The 18,811-nt window shown below is 39.4% G+C and overlaps 1 protein-coding gene across 1 annotated transcript in view; it reads right to left on the reverse strand.

The window, feature by feature from the left end:
* LOC130032398 (maltase-glucoamylase-like) overlaps positions 1 to 18,811 on the reverse strand; it is a 192,411-nt gene that overhangs the window by 8,421 nt on the left and 165,179 nt on the right. Inside the window, 14 exon segments of the mRNA XM_056123956.1 lie at positions 88 to 236; positions 1,019 to 1,135; positions 1,234 to 1,268; positions 1,519 to 1,652; positions 5,623 to 5,761; positions 6,722 to 6,806; positions 8,054 to 8,188; positions 11,165 to 11,227; positions 13,060 to 13,167; positions 14,206 to 14,334; positions 14,542 to 14,667; positions 15,327 to 15,439; positions 16,235 to 16,331; positions 17,752 to 17,920. Coding sequence (XP_055979931.1) covers positions 88 to 236; positions 1,019 to 1,135; positions 1,234 to 1,268; positions 1,519 to 1,652; positions 5,623 to 5,761; positions 6,722 to 6,806; positions 8,054 to 8,188; positions 11,165 to 11,227; positions 13,060 to 13,167; positions 14,206 to 14,334; positions 14,542 to 14,667; positions 15,327 to 15,439; positions 16,235 to 16,331; positions 17,752 to 17,920 — 1,599 coding nt within the window.

The raw sequence follows: 18,811 nt of genomic DNA on the forward strand, positions 1-18,811 counted from the left end.
AATATAACATACTGGATGAGTGTTGCAATGGGTCATTTGCCAAACATGGCCAGGTGCACCCTTGGGGGGATCTCAGGCTCCACTCACTCATGCAGAAGAGGCCGAACGACTGTGCTACCCTCCGCATGAGCTTTGTGCATCAGCGTGTACAAATAAGGCAGCAGTTTGTATCTTGTCTGGAGGACCTCTCTGGACATTGTCATAAAGTCTGTGTCCCAAGCCACAGGATCTTGTCTCTAAATAGGTAAAGAAGCAGAAACAGATCCAGTAAAGCACATAGCCCAGATAGAAGTTACAAAGCCTTTGTCCATTTATGTTTACCTATGTTCCTGCCCACACACACCTCTTTCAACTCACTATACTAAAACTTTCTGCTTCTCCTCTTTATCATGGATACCTAATTCCCTTGCACAGGCCTATCTGTGGCCCAGCACATGGCTTGAGAAAGGAATGCCGAGGCCAGCCTTGGATGGGTTGGAGTAAAACACAAATTCAAATTTCTTTTGGTTGTTTTCTTTGGAGGCCACATCCAGAGGTGTGCAAAGACTACTCCAGGCATGGAACTTGGGGGTGGGAGGTGTGGTGGTCAAAGCAAAGGAAGATCCTTTTATTTTAGTTCCATAGAAAACTTCTCTCCTTACAGGCTCTAATTCCTAAAGATTTATTAAAAAATTTTATTGAGGGACTAGAGTGATAGTACAGTAGGTTAGGCACCTGCCTTGTATGCAGCTGACCCTGAATTCAATCCTCTGCGTTATGTATGGTCCCCCAAGCACCACCTGGAGTGATCTCTGACTGAGCACAGAGCCAGTAGTGAACACTGAGCAATGCTGGGTGTACCCACCAAAGAAAAATTTTTTGAAAATCATTGATCACTTTAGAGTTTCAAATCCTGTGAATTTTCAACAAATGGAGATTATGTCATTTGTTTCAAATAAATGTGATGATACTCTCAAAAGTTAGAAAGAAGCTGTAATTGGAGAACACAAAGCATCAGAAGCATAAATTGCCATCTCACCCTTGTCCCAATGGTGTTGTGGTTTCTGGAAAAGGGATAGAAGGCCCCCAGTTGCATCCAGCGAATACACATCTCATATTCAGCTTCTCCTAAGAACCCACAAATATTTGCTCCTGTCTGAGAAGATGCAAAATCACCGTGAAAGTTGAGACTTCTGTGAGTTTCAGATACAATAAAATGTCTGAAAAATTAATTAAAAATGTAATACTACTTACATAAGGTATTCCAAAAAGACTAAACTCCATCATGCCTGCAATGCAAAGAAGAAACAACACTTTGAGTGAGTAGACTCTACCTACCTATCCCATCTGAAAGTCTTGGACTACTTATGACCACTTATGAAAGATAGATGTAAATTAAAACTCAGTCCCCTAAATAAACCTAGTTCCTGCTGAGGTCACAACCACATGAAAGGTGATTAGTTATGGCTAAGGCAGCTGAAGTGTACCCAGCCCAAACCCTCTAGACCAGCAGAGACCCCTGAGAACAAACCCACATACCAATGATAGATTTCTTCAGCTGGTCCCACTTGGACATGTTGTCTCCTAGCCAATAACCTCCCCAGCGGCCTGAAGAGGGGAATGTGGAGCGGGTGATGACAACCCCTCGCTGTCCTGTCACCTCCTGCACAGCTCTGGTTGGAGAAGAAGGAGGTGAATTGAAGGTGAACTTGAAGATGGAAGGTCATGACACTTGTGAAACTACTTCGAATCAGACTTTGCCTTGTCTCGCACAAATCATGGTGAGACTTCTGGGTGAGTGTTGAGTGAAGCCTGACTCAGCCATTGTCTCTTTTCTCCCTAATGTCAAAGTATCCAGGACACCATCTGCTGATGGCTACAAAGGCCCATACACTCTGGCTTCTGTGTGAGGACTCGGAGTTCAACCAATCCAAAGAGTTCTGAACAAATAATCTAAACTCTGACATGTTGCTGCCTAATTTTTTAAAAACTAGCTGTCCCCTGATCCTGGTGAGATGTACCTTGGTATTATCTCTTGGTCGTGGACCTGGATCATGATTCTTATTTTTGAGTAAGGGTTTTCTTGATTATGTGAAAGCCTGCTTATTTCTCAGTCAGTCAAGTTCTCTACAGACAGTGCAGCAGGAGAGAGCAGTGTTCTTCCAGTTGGAGTCAGAGGATTTCTTAGCTGAAAGCCCCTGATATTTAAAGTGAGGCTAGACACGTTAGGTGTTATATTAGGTCAGCTAGAGATATGCCATTACCTAAAATTTTGGTGATTTTATTCCTTTCTTTAAAACAAATTTAACCAATGAGTTATCATAAAGAATAGCATTAAAAGGGTTGAACAAGGGGCTGGACTGATAGCACAGTGGGTAGGGCATTTGCCTTGCAAATGACTTTGATTCCCAGCATCCCATATGGTTCCCTGAGCACCACCAGGAGTAATTCCTGAGTGCACAAGCCAGGAGTTACCCCTGTGCATCGCCAGGAGTGATCCAAAAAGAAAAACAACAACAACAACAAAATTGAGTTGAACAAGATATAGAATAAATCTTTATGGAACCATTCTTTTCTGGGAACTATCCTTGTCACTATCATGTATTCTGTCTCACAACCAAACAAGGAAGATTTCCTTGGCCTCCATTTTACAGCTATGAAAGTGAGGCACAGATACATTAGATGATTGATTGAAGTACTTTGAAAGAGTAAGGGGGCAGATTTGGAATCCAAATAAACCTACATGTGACTACAGCTCTTTGGTAGTATTTTTAAAAATATTTTATTTATTTATTTGCTTTTTGGGTCACACCCAGCAATGCACAGGGGTTACTCCTGGTTCATGCACTCAGGAATTACTCCTGGCTGTGCTTGGGGAACCATATGGGATGCTGGGAATTGAACCCAGGTTGGACCACTTGCAAGGCAAATGCCCTACCTGCTGTGCTATCACTCCAGCCCTGGTAGTATTAACTAGTATTCTACTTCTCAGAAAGATGCAAAAGCTTTGCATACAGAGAAAAACATATCTAAATTAAATTAAACCTCTCTCTGTGGCAATTGATTCTTCTGAAGACAGCCTCAGTTAGAAAATAAAACACAATTTGTGAGAAAAATCAATGGAAAAAAGAGAAAGTCTATTTATAGATACTAGTACATGAAATTCAAATATTTCATTAAAATGCATTACAAATAAGAAAACACCAACATTTTCAAATAAATGATTCCAGGCAAAGAAGTAAGATACTCTAGGGATAACTGAAAGGGTGAAGAATAATTTTTGAATCAGCGCGATTGTACAAGAATTAGGGCACAAGCTTTGCATGTAGACTGGCCCTGGTTCAGTCTCTGGCTCAGAGTGAAGTACCCTAAGGACTATCATAGATGAACCCTGAGCACAAAACAAGAAGTCCCTGAACATTGTCATGTGTGCCCAAACCCTCAGGAAATTAGTAATAAAAATAATAGCTTCCTACACAGACTCAGTCCCTGGCACTGTATATATTCCCCTGAGCACCACTAAATGTTCTTTCTGAGTACAGAGATAAGAATAAGATGCGAGCACCAGCCCTGGTTGTGGCCTCCCCACAAAAAACAAGTAAATAAATGAATAATTATTCTTCTATCTTCTAGGTTCTTGACTAAGATACCCCTTGTAATAAAGGAAAGCTTAACAGGAGAAAAACACAAGTCTGATGACATTTATATCTTCTGTACACTTGGGAATGACCAGAGAGGACTGTATAATCCAAACAATACAGATTGTTACCCTAAATACAGCCTTCAGCTAAAGATAAAAAGATGTGGATATAGGAAGCAGTTATGGTAGATGGTCAGAAAATCATAAAAAATATGGCAATTATATCTCCATTGATAAGCTATCCACTTATCTGGTCATTTGCACATTTCTGATAAATCTAGAAAGACACTTAGAGATGTATATTTTTCTTGATATATGCTAATGTCTCCTAATGTGAAACTTTAGTCTCCAGAGCTTTTCAATGTCTATGTTTTGAAAAAATAATCAGCTCAAAATATTTTTCCCCAAAGCATATATTATGGGGTAGTAAAGTTTGCTTCCTTTCAAAGCAAATCTATTTAATTTACTTATTATTATATTTCCTAACAACAAAAATACAAAAGTGAACACACCCACATGCATACAAACACACACACACACAAAACAGAGACACTAAAAATAAAAATATCTGTACTTTAACTTAGATGAACATAGAAGCAAAAATACTGCAGAATGTAAGAATTTTTGCAGTTCTTCTCCCAGACATATTTGCAAATCATATTTCTTAATAACTTGCATCCAGAATATAAAGAAATTCTTAAAATTCATAATAAAAGAATAAATAGCCCTCTTTCTAAAATGAACAGGGGCATGTAGATAGTATGGGGCTGTAGAGATAGTACACGGTAAGGTGATTACTTTGCATATGACCAACCATGGTTCAATCCCTGAAACTGAATATAGCTCCCAGAGAATCACCAGAAATGATCCCTGAGCACAGAGCCAGGACTAAATCCTGAGTACCACTGCGTGTGGAAAATAAAACACCAACAAAGAAATAAATATAAAATAAATTAAAATGGTGAAAGATGTAAATAGACATTTCTTCAAATGACACATATAAATAAATATAAATGGCTAAGAAGCCCGTGTGGGTAAATGGCTATCAATAGAGTCCACCAGGAAAAAAAATCGAAACAATAAATTATGATTTCATAGTTATTAGAATGACTATACAAAAGATGTTTAATGTCATGTATTGTTAAAGGGACAGAGAAATTGAAACTTTCATATATTTCTGGTGAGAATATAAAATGGTGGACTTACAGTTTGAAAAACATTGGAATTTCCTCAAAATTACAAACATGGAGTCACTATCAGAAATTCTCCGAGACATATATAAACCAACAAAGAAGAAACATGACAATTGAGGTAAAAAAAAAAGAGGGAGAGAGAAAAGCAAAAACAGAAACTAGTACATGAATATTCAATCCATCGTTAATAATAGCCAAAAAGTAGAAATGCCATGAATATGCACTAACTGGTATGTGAATATACAAATTTGTTACACTATACAACAGAAATTTATCCATCAGTGAAAGGATTAAAGTACTGATATATGCTATAGCATAGAGGGTACATAAAATATTTTCAAGTGAAAAATGTAAAATGTCATAAATTTTTTATTTATGACATTTTATGTTTTTAATAAAACAATGATTTAATTTGTGTGAAATGCTCAGAAAAAGCAATCCATATGTAAAAACAATTATTTGTTGTTTGTTATCTGTAACTGTCAGAACTTGGGATTTTTTGAGGAGGTTGGATATTACTGTTAGTGAATAGAGACTGTCCTTTGTCGGTAATAAAAATGTCCTAAACATTAGTTGCAGTAATTGTTTTTCAGCTCTACGAGTATGCTAACCACCATGTGAGCATTCATTTTTAATAGCGTATTTAACAGTCTACCTTAATAAGGGCACTCAGAAGGCAACCATTCCTGATATTTTGACATTTAGCTACTTAACTGGCATCACACTGATCAAGCTCAGTATATAGATTACGAGACAAAAGTAACCATGTGAAGATTGATCCTTGGCACCAGAAATGAAAAACACACTCACTCGAACGTGGGTCTGGCCTGGGACCACCCGTAGAGGCTGTGCACATTGTAGTGTTGTACCAGGGAACCATCTGGCAGGGTCTGCTGACTCTCCATACAGAGGGTCTTGATGCTTAGACCACTGTCCCTGGATGCTAGATCTGAGAGAAAAAATGCTAGATTATTTCTCAAATGATTAAATTTGCATATCCACTAGACATGTACATTATTTTGACATTTATTCGAATGAAGAATTTTGTTGTTAAGAGCAGATATACTTTCAGATTTAAACATTCTCTGACTCAATATCTAATAAAGGGCGAGGACAGGATATGGGGCTGCCTTTAAGGCAGCTTAAGTTTTACTCCAACTCTAATGTTCATACTTGTCCTCATAGCTCATATTTTTACACAATCAATTCCCTTGTGACTATGACTGCTACATTCACAAGATGGTAATATTTACAAGGAATAATTCTTTCAATTAATTGTGCAAATCAAAAATCTCTAGATTTGTGAACACTTGCTTAGAACGCAACTATTAAGAAAGTAAGGAGAAGAAAGGAGTGAAAGAAGGAAGAAAAAGGAAAAGAAAGGTGGGAGGGAGAGGGAGAAATGAATGAATGACTGGAGAGAGGGAGGAAATAACGGATAACATAGCATTGTCTTAGACATTCTGAAACTTAGATTTAGGTATTGTTTCACAAATTACTAGTACAATGTTTTGAGAAAATGAGTAAATATCTTTCTTGTATTTCTGTGAAGCGAAGGAATTTGAATTTCTGAGAATTTCTTTTGATCACAAGGATCTTAGATTCTCTATTAGTACCTTGTGACAGTTAGCGAGTGCTGCTTATGAGGTATATGTGAACATGGCAGAAAGAATGCAGGAATTATATTTTTACTCTAATCAAGAGGAGTGGAGTAGGAAATAATTTACCGTTTTAGCAATTAGCTTGTAGTAAGCAATATGCCTGATGTCGATGCAATTCCTGGTTTCTTTCATACCACATCACATCAAGTCATTATTTCTATATTTGATTAGTAATTCACTTATTTTCACTTACTCATTTTTATATGAATTCATTACATAGCAATTAATAAAGCAATAGTTTTACATACATGGCATATAGGGTGGCTTGTTGAGAATTTCATCCTTGCAGCTGCTGATAGAACCATTCACAAAGTTTGTTGGCTCATTCATATCCTGTAATGTGTGAGCAATAAAGATTCTTTCTTGAATCCATAAGGTACATGGAGGAAAATGTAGGCAGAACACTCCATGACATTGAAGCTAAAAGCATCTTTAAGGATGAAACACCACGGACCAAGCAAATGGAACAAACATAAACAAATGACGCTACATCAAACTAAGAAGTTTCTGCACTTCAAAAGACACAGTGACTAAAATACATCTCACGGTGATTCAATCAAATTAAAAAAAACTTTGGTACATCTACACAATGGAATACTATGCAGCTGTGAGGAGAGATGAAGTCATGAAATTTGCTTATAAGTGGATAGACATGGAGAGCATCGTGCTACGTGAAATGAGTCAGAAAGAGATGGAAAAACATAGGACTGCAGTTATTTTTTGAAAATAAAATAATATAACATGAGATTGTCTTTTTTTTTAATCACACAGGGTGATGCTCAGGAGTTACTCGTGGCTCTGAACTCAGGAGTTACTCCTGGAAGTGCTCGGGGGACCATATGGGATGCTGGGAATCGAACCCAGGTCGGCCACATGCAAGGCAAACGCCCACTTGCTGTGCTATTGCTCCAGCCTCAATATAATATGAGATGGACACCCAAAGACAGTTGACACAAGGGCCAGGAAGATTGCTCCATAGTTAGAAACTTGCTTAGTGAATGGGGGTAGCAGGCAGCTGGAATAGAGAAGGGATCACTAAGTCAATGATGGTTGGAGGGATCAATCAGGATGAGAGATGTGTGCTGAACGTAGACAAAGGACCAAACATGATAAACCTCTTAGTATCTTTATTGCAAACTATAATGCCCCCAAAAAAATAGAGAGAGAGAGATTATGGGGAATATTGTCTGCCATGGAGGCAGGGAGAGAGTTGGAAAAGGAGCGTATAGTGGGGAGACTTGTGGTGGGGAATGTGCACTGGTGGAGATATGGGAGTTTGATCATTGTATGATTGTAACTCAAACACAAATGCTTATAATAGTATCTCATGGTGATTCAATAAAATAAAAATTAAAAAAAATAAATTAAGAAAAAAAGATTCCACGACAGAGGCACAAGTGGCTTTTCTGTAGAGGGCACTGATCTTACAATCATGAACACTCCCTGTACCTCAACTCTAATGGTAACGCCCAACCTTTCTCATTCCTCCTCCCCTAGATGCAAACTTTTATGGGATCTGAACTGCCTCCTCATGTTTTTACTACTAGTAGTTCCAAAGCAAAATCACTAAGGTTACTTACAATCCATAACCCATCAAACTTCAAGCTCTTCTCTGGATCTAGAGGATTTGTGTAGAGTTCCTGGATTTCTTTCTTCCACCACGCAGCTGTGCTATTACGGAAGAAGTCAGGGAAAGCAACATGGGCTTTGTACATCTGCAAGAACAACATATGCTCTCAATTTAGGTCTCAGATTAACCCAAGGAAAAAGTGTGGGGCCATGATGAGATGATAAGCAGATTCCTGTACAAGACACTCTATGACTATGTCTCAGCTCACTTCAGCTGTGCGAGTTCACTGTGGGCAGAATGTGATCAAAGAAGATTAATATTTCATTCTTTATTTTCCTAAAAGTTTAGGTCGTCTTAAATCCCTTTTTAAAAATAACATTGTTTTGTGATGGGGCATTTGATCTTATGAACCATGGTGTTTATTACTAGTGTCTAAATCACAGCAATTTAGAGATAAAATGTCTTTAAAAAAAAACACTGGGAAAATTAAGGGCAGTGGTGCTCCAGGGAAAAATGATCTACAGAGTAGAGAAGACAACTGATGTCCAGTCTGAAATGACATTAGCAGTGAAGAAAAAGGAAATTATTTTTTTAGCTAGATTAAATAATTTTTTATGTATAGACAATTTATTAAAACCATAATGTTCATAATCTCACCAATAAAAATATCCTGAATTTCAATTCATTATTTTCAAACTATCATGTAGTTGACCATACTGCAACCCATTCAAGGCATACAGGTGGAGATATTTCCTCTATGATTTTCTGCAACACATAGCCAGTTTTTCCTTGTAATTTCCTCAATTTCAGGATTTCTTTATGTCAAGAAATTACTAGCTAATAAATACTTGATCACTTGATCACTTGACATTCCATTACACATCGATTTGCTTGAGCGGGCACCAGTAACGTCTCCATTTGACCCTGTCACATGCTAGTGTAGCTCAATGGCTTCTGCTCACTCCAGGAACATGAAGAGCCTCAAACAGATCGCTCAGGGTCTTGACGAAGAAGTCTGACTATCTCGTAGGTGGGCGGCCACAAGATCTTTTGACGTCCAGTGGAATCCAGTCAGTAATGGCTCTAGTCCAATGGTCATCTCTAAATCTCATTATGTGTCCAACCCATCTGATTTTCTACGCCTTGGCAAATGAGACAGCGTCCCTGATTCTTGATTGTTGAAGGAAGTCGAACTCCGCATTCTTTCGCTCATTTGAGTGAAGCATGATACTCCAAGCATAGTTCTTTCGATTCCTCTCTGGGAGACCCCGTTCTCATACTGTTTTCCTAGGGCTCAGGTCTCTGAGGCATATGTTAATGCAGGAAGAACAGTGGAATTGAAGAGATGTGCCTGGAGTCAGTGGTTCTTCGTCCTCTTAGCTATTTCTTCAACGCTCTTGAAGGCGTTCCAAGCTGCTCTCTTCCTCCTGCACAACTCAGGTGCCAGGTCATTCGTCATGGTGACTTCTTGACCTAGGCACACATAACTCTTGCATTCGGAGATGTTCCTTCTGTTGAGAGCAAATGGAACGTCAGGAACGAGACTATTTCTAATATTGTCTTTGTGAGATTCAGCTGTAGTTCCACCTTTTCACACTCACGGTCAAAGTCGGCCAGCATTTGTGCCACTTAGTTAACGTTTGGTGTTATTAGAACGATGTCATCAGCGAACCAGAGGTGATGTAGTTGCCGACCATCTATCTTCACTCCCATTCCTTCCCATTCCAGTCATTGCATGACATTCTCGAGGGTGGCACTTAAGAGTTTTGGTGAAATAGTATCACCCTGCTGAATGCCTCTCTTGACATGGATGATCACTTCCTTGCAGAATGGTGAGATCCTGGTAGTGAATCTGTAATACAGCTCACGGAAGATTCTGATGTATTGAGTTTGAACACACTGTTTGGCTAGGGCTTCGATGACCGCTTCAGTCTCAACAGAATCAAAGACCTTCTCTAAATCAATGAATGTTAGACAGAGCGGCATCTTGAACTCCCGAGAAACTTCAATGAGCTTGGTTATCATGTGGATATGGTCGATCATGCTGTATCCTTTTCAGAACCCGGCTTGTTCAGAACCATGGTTGCCCTTCATTTAGTGTTCTGCCAATCATATTCAGGATGACTCAAATGAACAGCTTGTAGACGACAGACAATAGGCAGATTGAGTAATAGTTGCCAATGTCGTGAATGTCTCTCTTCTTGTACAGTAGTACAGTCCTGCTGGTTTTCCATTGGGATGAAACCTTGCATTCAGACAGGTAGTGTGTGAAGCCAGTGTGTTGATGAGTACTGAGTGAAAGGTTCTTCAGGTATTTGGGTCTGACCTTGTCTGGACTGGGTGCTGTTTGCTTCTTTACTGAGAAAATGGCACGTCAGATTTCGGAAGGGAGAATGTTGGGAACAACATATCCATCCTGTGGAATTTGGTATGTGGGAAGGTGGATGTTGCTATCAAAGAGATCCAAGTAGAAGTCATGGATAATCTTCTTCATTGCCCTTCTGGAAGATGTGATAGATCCATCAGGACGTCAGAGGCCAGTCATCTTGGTCTTGTAGCTGGCGAAGGACAGGTGGGCATTGAGAATGCTTTTCCCGGCTTCTGCCGCATCTGTCAGAACTGCTGCTCTTCTCTCTTTGAGGTCTTCCTTTATTGCTTCTCTACACTGCTTTGTGAGCTCAGACATTCACTTGCGGTTGCCTGAGGCTTGCACCATGCCACGTTGACGAATAAGCTTGAAAGTTTTCAAAGACAGGAGTCTTTTTGTGGCTATCTTTATCTTGGTGTTCCTTGCACCATCAGGGAGGTGCTGAACCAGCCGGTCGTATTCTTCGTCAGTGTTGTCAATGACAGCATCTTCCCAGGTTGCCACTATAGTGCCAAAGAGCTTCCAGTTGGTGGTCGTTCTGGGAGTTCTCTTCTTAAACTTTGCAGCCCTTTATCCCCACTATGTGAAGTAGAATTTTGCATAAAGGAAATGGTGGTCTGATATCATTTGGAATTTTGGGACAACAGCTAATAAATACACTCAACTTAAATCTTCTTAAACAAGGACTGGAATAAAAAGTCATGTCTTCAGATATTTAGGACCTTGGCAACAAAAATGTGTGGGCAACTATACCTTTACCTGACTTTCATGATCCAGGGATTCATTCCCATTCACATTAGGCAGATCAGGCAAAGCCTACAGGAAAAGAAGGAAAAATCAAACATTTATACAGCATTGAATGACAAGGAATATTTCATATTTCACAAAATATTATAATTATATTTTATCTCCCTATGCCAAAAACAGTAACAAGTGTCACAATGGAGACGTTACTGGGCCCACTCGAGAAAATCGATGAACAATGGGGTGACAGTGACAGTGACAGTGAAGATTATTTTGGATCATTGCATTAATGATCGACCCAGGTTTGATTCTTCTGTCCCTCTCAGAGAGCCCGGCAAGCTACCGAGTGTATTGTGCCCACACGGCAGAACCTGGCAAGTTCCCCATGGTGTATTCAATATGCCAAAAACAGTAACAAGTCTAACAATGGAGAGGTTACTTGTGCCCACTTGAGCAAATCGATGAACAGGAGGATAGTGATACATTAATTAAATTGGTAAGTCTGAATATATAAATTTCCTTTATTTTGTTTAGCTTTTGTTTGGTTTTGTTTGGGGGGGGGGCAAACCTGGCAATGCTTAGGAGTTACTTATGGCTCTGCATTCAAGAACCACTCCTGGTAATGCTACGACCATACGTGGTGCCAGAGATGAAACCCAGGTCTGACACATGCAAGCAAGTGCCTTACCTGCTGTACTATCTCTCTGGCCCTGATATATAAATTTCTATTTGGTCAAAATGGGCTGGGATCTCTTGACTTATTTCAGAAGTTTTCAAAATCATATCTTTTAATCATAGTAAGCTAAATCTGTCTTTAAGATTTCCTATGAACAATCATCTTTCAAATGATTATTCTGTTATGCCTGTCATAATCCAAAACAAAATTTCTTTTAAAATTACAAGTGAGAAGTATAAATCCAAAGAAATAAGACTGAGTTCCTTTCACAAGTCATCCATTCAGTTTTAATGCATGTCAATTGCTTTATAAGTTATTGGAAACTTTAAGTAAATGTAGAATTTTAAAAATCCATAGAATGAACCACAGTCATGTCTAATTGAAAGGATATAAACTAAATCTGTTAATCAATTTATTTATTAAATAAACAATTACTAAGCACTTACTATCTGCCAGATTCTCTTTCATGAATTCTATCTACTGAGACATAAATATTTCTTGTTTTGTAAAAATTCACAGATAGAACATATATCCTTAATTATATAGTATATAGAGCCATATTCTTGAAGGACAGAAATAGAGACAAGAGTAAAAGGGAAAATGAACCCATTCATGGAATACTTTATACAAGGGAAGATTGCATTGGTTTTGAGGTACAGGTACTGACTGGGAACTCTGACAAAGTGATATTCAAAAACGTTGAGAGCATGGCATTTACTTCGAAAATAAGATGCAGCATTGTAGAATGACAGAGCAGAGTTTGAAACCTAGCTAAGAACTACTCCCATTCAGAATTAAGAAACACTGGTTCTACCTGAAATGCTATTTCTTTAGTTAAACAATGAAGATGAGATATAAATGAGAAGTACTGGAGAGAGAAGGATAATTACAGACCTAAATGTCAGAGAGTCACATATAAGTCCCAAGTTTTGAGTGAGGGTGTCTGGGAGACACACACTTGAGACAGTTTCAAAATAATTCTTTCTGACAGTTATATGTTCAACTGGCACACCTAAGGGTAGAGCATCAGAATATTTCCAGACAACAACACAAAGCTGATAATTTAAAGAATCAGACCTGCAGTCATTTAATATTCATTGAGTTCATCAGTATCAGAGTTTCACTAACTCACAATTTGTTAATTATTCACTATTTTTCAAGATTTATTTAGAATATTTTAATCAGGACATTGCAATACTGATTGACCATCATCTTCCCCTGGCTTTACCTTTCCCCAGACAATATCACTGCTGTCGGGCCATTTGATGAATACATCATTTTCCTTCCCTCTGGTAAATGTGAGATACTGGGTCTCATTGCCAGATATAGCAGGGTTCTGTAATGAAAGAGTTTAAGACATGGAAAGTAATGAGCACTCTCCCGAGAAATGTCTTTCCCAATATTATAACCATCTATAGTGCATATCGCAATGGTAGTCTTCACGACAAAAAATCAAAAACATAAGAAACTTCATGGATAAATTCTCTTGTGGTTACTGAGTTTTTGAGAAGTAAAAATAATAGATTCATGTTTCACTATAAAATTCTTCAGTGAAAATAATGTTAATATTTGAAAGTTATTTCTAGAAATAAACCCAGTTAATGCATAAATTCAAATGAAAAAAAGACAAATTACTATTTACTCACAGTGTAATAGCAATTTTGCTTTAAGAACAAAAAAACTTTCTAGGGACTAGAGTTCCAAATTCCAGGACTGGATTGTACATCATTGAATTCCAGTTCATAATGACTGATGAACTGTGTGATGAAAGTATCAAAGTATCAAAGTATCAAAGTAGGTAAAGGAACAAATATGATGACATCTTAATTGTATTGCAAACCATACAGCACAAAAGGGGGGAGAGAGAGAGAGAGGGAGAGAGAGAGAAGAGAGAGAGAGGAGAGAGAGAGAAGAGAGAGAGAGAGAGAGAGAGAGAGAGAGAGAGAGAGAGAGAGAGAGAGAAGGAAGGAAAATGCCTGCCATAGAGTAGGCTGGGGGTGGAGGGTAGAGTAGTGTGGGAGGGAAACTGGGGACATTGGTGGTGGAAAATGTACAATGGTGGAGGGATGGGTGTTGGGACATTGTATGACTAAAATGTGCTCATGGACAACTTTGTAATGGTCTATCTCACAGTGATTCAATAAACTTAAAAAGAAAAAGATAAAGGCTTACTCTTTGAGGATGAGACTTAGAGGAGATATCTGTATCTAGAATCATCTTATCTTTAGGAGTTCCAAACCTTTAAAGTTGTGCCATTTTCCAGCAGTGATGAGGCTTGAGAAACTTAATTTGTTTAGTTTAGTTTGGGGATTACACCAGGCAGTGTTCAACCATGAGCCTTTAAAGAAAATGTTTCCTAAGTCTATATACCTACCAGAATGATAATAAATCTCATGCCATCACTCTTCATGCGCCAAATAAAATGTTCAAGGTTTCGAAATTTGGGACTTATGGTAAAGCCCAGCTTCCGGTCCATGTAATCAACGTCTACATGCTGGACATCCTACAGGAAGAAGCAGATGAGGTGCATGGGGTCACCAAGGTCATGGGCTTGAGCAGAACAATGGCTACTCCAGGATCATGGAAGCACACTGACTACTGCAAAGGATTTATGCAGCTCTTCCATCTACAATTATCTGTGTTTTTCATCTGCAACTATCTACAAGTTGCCATGACTAATAAAATTGTAAGCTGAGTAAAGTTTGCATACATAGGGAATCCTGGATGCCATCATTTCCTTGTACAAATTGTAGATTTCCGCATCATTCTGGTAACCACGGCGACCCAGCTGAAATCCCAGGGCCCAGTAAGGTACCATTGCAGGACGACCAATCAACTAGAAATAAAAAGGAAAAAAGAATAGATTCAGGTAGACTTTGTAGGGAAGCAATTTGAGCACCTACACTGATTTCTATTACTGTAAAAAACTACCTCAGGAAAAATAAGAGATAAATTTGGAGCAATTAGGGGGTTTTGGGATGATATAAAATTCTCTTTATGCTCTGAGAATACACTAATTCTAGGAAACCTGAAAACTCCAGTGGTTATTACTTATTAGAGAGTTGTAAAAAAATTAGCAAATAATCCAAAGACATACAGGAATAATGTTATGCCTTAAAACCTGACTTTGAGGAAAGATAAAGGTAAAGGTAAAGGCCCTCCCGTTGATCGTCGATTTGCTCGAGCGGGCCCAGTAACGTCTCCATTGGAGACTTTGTTGTTACTGTGTCTGGCATATCGAATACTCTCGGTAGCTTGCCGGGCTCTCCGGGAGGGGCGGAGGAATCGAACTCGGGTCGGCCATGTTGGCCGCATGTAAGGCGAACGCCCTACCCGCTGTGCTTTCGCTCCAGCCCTGTGCTATCGCTCCAGATAATAAGTAGGAATTCTCAAGGGTAGTAAGAAAAATTGACCTATCAAAGTGCTAAGAATATGGCAATGCCCAATAAATATTTGACTGTTTATAGAATAGAGTTTATCTAGCTAACTTTCAACCTCCGTGTATTGTTGAGTGACAAGCTCAGGAGTTGGTCCCAAAACCATATAAAAGTCCAAAATTCCCCCAGTGGTTCTGAACGTCAGGGCAGGAGTAGGCTGCAAGGTAACATCTGCAGGAAAAAAAAAAAGAAGAAAGGGAAGAGAGGCATTCTTGAAACTGTATATTACTAAGATAAAAATTCTGCCCTACCAAGATAAAAATTCTGTTACTACTTTCACCTTCTCTCTTCTAGAAAGGTTTTTCTTATGCTGTAGAACTAGAGATGGAGTTGCAGATCCTCAATTTCTCTCTTTCTTTCTTTCTTTCTTTCTTTCTTTCTTTCTTTCTTTCTTTCTTTCTTTCTTTCTTTCTGGGCCACACCTCGAAATGACCAGGGGGTTCTCCTGGCTCTGCACTCAGAAATCACTCCTGGTGATGCTCAGGGAGCAAAATGGGATCGAACCCAAAGATCAAACCTGGGTTGGCCATGTGCAAGGCAAGTGCCGTACCTGCTCTACTTATCTCTCTGCTCCCACCTCAAGCAATTGCAATGTCAACATTCACAAGGAGGGAAGGAAGGAAGGAAGGAAGGAAGGAAGGAAGGAAGGAAAGAAGGAAGGAGGGAGGGAGGGAGGGAGGGAGGGAGGGAGGGAGGGAAAGAAGAAAGGAAGGAAAAAAGGAAGTGAGACAGTGAGGCTGGCAGACTGTTTAAAGTGTTGCAATAAAATAAACTAATGCAAGAATAGAAAGTACTTTTAGGCAAAATGGAAGCACATTATACCTAGGTTGGCACTCTTACTAAACCTTGGCTCAATGATAAACAAGTGAATGGAAAGTGTTTATCTTTTTTCTATTGATCATTAGATCTCAATAAAGTTGTCACAGCTATTGATGGTAGAGCCCGGGGAATATTCCTCTGTCTTACCCATGGCATTGCTGTTAAGCAGGAGCACTCCGTGGGCACTACCATCCATCTCCAGAGCCATATAGTAGGGGTGCACACCATAGGAATTTGTTCTGTACTGAGAGGTCATGGGAAGAGTAGGAGGTCAGTCAAAAACATCTTTATGATCCCATTTCATAACCCAAATAGCAAAGACCTACTTGACAACAAGATTCAGCACCCTGTCACATCCTTTATAAAGACATTCTATTTTAATTGAATCACCATGATATACAATTACAAAGTTGTTCATGAATGATTTTCAGTCATACAATGTTCCAATACCCGTCACTTCACTGGCACACATTTCCTAGCACCAATGTCTCCAGTTACCCTCCCATCCGCCTCCCCCATTCCCCACCCCTGCAGCCTGCCTCTGTGAGTACGGACAACTGTTCTAAACCCAGAGAAACTGAAGGTCCAGCCTTGACTCCCCTCCCTGTCCTCTACCTAGTCAGAACAGACTGAATATGTAGAAACTGCCGCAACAGAATGTGAGTTAACTGCTGCCAGCTGTAATTTTTGAGAAAAAGAAGATACAGGTAGGACTAGCCACCTGATTTGCTTCTGTACACATGCTAAATCCTAGATTCTAGGAAGGGGTAAGGTGTATTCGGGTATGAATTGGAGGCTTGAGGTATAAATTGACTGCTCAACAAATAAATGTTCAGTGCTCCAGACCTCTTAGACTTGTGAGCCCACAGCACTGTGTCTTGTGTGGAGAGAATAAATCTGTGTCTCATGTTTAACTCTCCCTGTGTCTGTCACTTCCTATGCCTCCGATTCTGGGAGAAGCCGACAGGCCTCCCTAACACCTCTATGGCAGATGTTTTTCTTCTCTCTCTCTCTCTCTCTCTCTCTCTCTCTCTCTCTCTCTCTCTCCCCCTTTCATTTTCCTTTGAGACACTATGCTTTGCATTATTGTTACTGCAAAGGTATCATGCGTGTCGCGTTACCTCCTTTCTGTGCACAGTGATCATTTCCAACTACCATTGTTTGGAAGTCCCTTTTCTGTTCTAACGCCATCCCCCTCCCTCTTTGTGGCAAGCTTCCTACCATGGAACCAGGCCTCATGAGCTTTGTATAAAGATTTTTTGATTCTTCTTTCTACCCCAAATAAGTAGTTCAGGGCCCTCTCCACGTTACACTCTCTTTGTACATCATTACATACTTCTATTGTAGCATTGACTACATGTTACCATTATTCCTGATTCTCTCTTACTAACCACAAGGATCTGAACAAGAAAGACTAGGGTTATTAAGTAAGTTCGTGACCTACTCCATGTGCAGAGTACATGAAAGTAAAGCTTATTAAGTTAATAGAATTTAGAGCTTACAGGAAAACAAGGTATGCCTTTTAGGGACAGAAGAGCATGACGCCTGACTGATTTCACCCGAGAGCAGGCTTTATCAATGTCATGTGAAACTAGATTAGCAGATTTATGTATTTGTGCATATGGACAGAAATTTATCTGAGATAAATTGATCAACACTCTTACCTCTGGTGGTTCATCCCGAGCAAACATTCCCCACGTGGTCCAGTTCATGTTTTTACTAAAAGATGTGTGCTCATTTTCCCCCAAGCCATAGATGTACTGAGAGGGCAGGCGAGTGGAAATGGAAAGGAACTTGTCATTGAAGGTGAATCCAGGTAGCTGAGAGTCCCAACTGCAACAGGACAGAAAATATCCATGTTGAGCTGATGCTTGACTGCAGCAAACAGCAGACACATCGGGAATATCACACTGGTTCAGAAGACTCCCAGTTATTCCACCTCTGAATCCAGATTCCCATTCTGTGAGGTGATCCAGACCCTAAGCATAGCTATGGATCATTGCTATACCCCTGTTTGAATTTTTCCTCTGCGGTTGGTTAAGACTGAGAACATCTCTTCTGAGTCGTGCCAGAGGTTTCACTCACCTCTTTACTTTTACTTTGAATTACTTTGCATATCAGCTTCAGTAAGAATATGAATAAGGCAGTAAATAAATATAAGAAGAAAAATAAATAAATAAAACTATAAAAAAAAGTAAGGTAGATTTCATGCCCAATTCAATCAGCTAATCAGTGGCTGAATAAATAGCAGTACTCCTACATTAAAAAAAAAGAACATGAATAAGGTCTAAGCAAATTTTTCAGTCAAAAGTATGCCATTTCTGCACTGGTCAAAGAATTTCTTACCCAAGAAGGCAACTACCAGAAAGTCAAGCACACAGGGAGAGCCAAAGGCTGCGTATAGAGTACGTCTCTGCCAGGAGATTACCGAAGAGCCAGGACAAGTCCAGGGCTTCAAGGCATTCCTTTCTGAAGCAAGACCAGGACTGAGAGAAGCTAATTCCTTTCATGCTTCATGTTAAGGAAAGGCTTTAAGCCTATAGTGTTGAGAGCAGCAAAGACAGCCGGATGCCTGTTTTCTGTTCTAACTTTCCCCCTTCTTTCCCACTTACACCATCTTGTCATCATGAGGTATTTCTAGAAGTGACTTCTCTATTAGCTTATCTGTTGTGCGTTATTATTTTTATATTAAGCTTAATAAGCACTTAGAGAGGGTTTGTATCT

This window comes from Sorex fumeus, unplaced genomic scaffold (genome assembly GCF_029834395.1).
Source record: "Sorex fumeus unplaced genomic scaffold, SorFum_2.1 ptg000048l, whole genome shotgun sequence".
NCBI lineage: Eukaryota > Metazoa > Chordata > Mammalia > Eulipotyphla > Soricidae > Sorex > Sorex fumeus.